Source organism: Sinocyclocheilus rhinocerous, unplaced genomic scaffold (genome assembly GCF_001515625.1).
Source record: "Sinocyclocheilus rhinocerous isolate Xijiao unplaced genomic scaffold, SAMN03320098_v1.1 scaffold1268, whole genome shotgun sequence".
In the NCBI taxonomy this organism is placed as follows: domain Eukaryota; kingdom Metazoa; phylum Chordata; class Actinopteri; order Cypriniformes; family Cyprinidae; genus Sinocyclocheilus; species Sinocyclocheilus rhinocerous.
In genome coordinates, this window is record NW_015664016.1 from 1,494,532 (window position 1) to 1,496,843 (window position 2,312).

The 2,312-nt window shown below is 32.4% G+C and overlaps 1 protein-coding gene across 1 annotated transcript in view; it reads right to left on the reverse strand.

Annotated features, from left to right (window-relative positions):
* The window catches only part of LOC107729246 (proteasome subunit alpha type-3), an 11,520-nt gene extending 10,378 nt beyond the window's left edge, over positions 1 to 1,142 (reverse strand). Inside the window, exons 1-2 of the mRNA XM_016539680.1 lie at positions 1,003 to 1,142; positions 413 to 495 (exon numbers count right to left, since the gene is read on the reverse strand). Coding sequence (XP_016395166.1) covers positions 413 to 495; positions 1,003 to 1,023 — 104 coding nt within the window. The 5' untranslated portion in view covers positions 1,024 to 1,142. The remainder of the gene's footprint in view (positions 1 to 412; positions 496 to 1,002) is intronic.
* Between the last annotated feature and the right edge of the window lie 1,170 nt (positions 1,143 to 2,312).

Consider the following 2,312-nt stretch of genomic DNA (forward strand, 5'->3'; position numbering starts at 1 on the left):
CATATTAAAGCGTCTCTGGTGTTTCCATGTTTTCTACAAAACAAAACCGAATTCGAGGGGTTATGACGTCATTGGCAGGCGACACTATAGACACGGTCTGTGTCACTAGTTAAAATTGCTTATTTCTCTGGATTTAAACATTCTTCGAAACATTTGGGATAATGTAAGTACACAAGTCAGCAAAATATATAACATTGTTCTAGTGGTTTTTGGATATTTTAATAACAAAATCTTACATATTGTGCCTTTAATTTGTACTTGTACTTTCATCAGACATCAAATACGAAACACATTCAAAAATATATTGTTGGTGTTATTACAATAAAGGTAAAGCCTTTCTCAGAGCAACACATCAAAATGTACATGTTTCTGGCTTCAATTATTTCATGTGTAGTAGTATTTAATTAATTACCTGCTATTTTCTACAGCCTTTATGGCATATTCGACCTGAAATACCCTTCCATCAGGTGAGAAGGTGGAGGCGGATAAATCATACTGGAGAGGGAGAAGGGAGATACTGTCAACAATTATTATTCGTGTTCATTTAATAAAAATAAACCATTCAAAGAGTTTGCAATAATAATAAACACAGTTGGGCATCAATGACGAGGCTGAATACACTCAAAAAGTGCAAAGCAGCTTTCTTACTGCACAACACATTTACTTTCACTTTAACGTTACCTCCACGGAGACTTTTCATTTGAACTGCTATCATTCATTGTTAGCGAACAGTGACTCAGCAGGGGCCAAGTAGTGCAAAAAATACACAATTAACCCATGTAAATGAAAATAACTTACACTACTTATATATGAAAACTCTTTATTAACTTTAATTAGGTTGGAACAGGGAAAAAAAAAAACGAATGCAGCTCCTGCACACTAGCAGTAGCTTGTTAGCTTCAGAATGACACAGACATACACGCCTTGCTTATTTAATCGCTCTTTCTGGATCAGATCTCATTCAAACACTATGATAAATTTTGTATTATTAATTCCACTCACCCCGGTCCCAATGGAGCTCATTGTAACTGACTGTGATCAACTATAATCGTAAGTAAGTGCTCAGCATTAGCAGCTGCAGACTCTACAGCGCATCGGCTCTCCCTCTGCCACCTGCGATCAACGAGCTCTGTGATTGGACACCGAATCGACCAATCAGATTCTTTTGAGCGGCAAGCGGCCAGTCTTTCACAATAAAAGTTGGATACTAAGAAATAAAAGTTAGCGTCTTTACAGTATTTTTGCATTTGAAGATTTTAACTACAGCGTTATTTAATTATGTAATTTCAAAATAAATAAACTATGAAAAAAGGATTAAATCAACACAATAACAGAGTGTACAAAGTCCTTTTTATATAAATATATATGAATGTAAGTACATGCATTTAGCAATTTCAGACAGGCCTACTTTGTGCATCTTTTTTTAAACATACACACGATCTTCATATAGATTTTAATATTTTAATTAGTGCTGTCAAACGATTAATCGCGATTAGTCGCATCCAAAATAAAAGTTTTTGTTTACATAATATATGTGTGCACTGTGTATATTTATTATGTATATATAAAGACACACACATACAGCATATATATATTTTAAATATTTACATGTATTTATGTGTATATATTTACATTCATATAAATTATGTCATATATAAATATATAAACGTAACATATTTTTCTTAAATACATACATGCATGTGTATTTATACAGGTGCATCTCAATAAATTAGAATGTTGTGGAAAAGTTCATTTATTTCAGTAATTCAACTCAAATTGTGAAACTCGTGTATTAAATAAATTCAATGCACACAGACTGAAGTAGTTTAAGTCTTTGGTTCTTTTAATTGTGATGATTTTGGCTCACATTTAACAAAAACCCACCAATTCACTATCTCAACAAATTACAATACTTCAGAAGACCAATAAAATTGAATTGTTGGCCTTCTGGAAAGTATGTTCATTTACTGTACATGTACTCAATACATGGTAGGAATACATATACACAGTAGACATACGTATATTATGTAAACAAAACTTTTATTTGGGATGCGATTAATCGCGATTAATCATTTGACAGCACTAATTTTAATCTATCGATCTATCTATCCTAAAACCCTAAACTGTTTCAGGTTCAAAGGAAAAAGATTTTCAGATTTTCACAGGGAGACTTTTTGACCCCCACTGTATTTCTAAATATTTTGAAATATTTTCCTAAACAGTAAGAAACATTCATGAACCAAACCAAAGGTGTTGATTTGACCTCAACTTTTCTAAAATATTCTAACTGAAATGACCAAAAGTCAATAAAA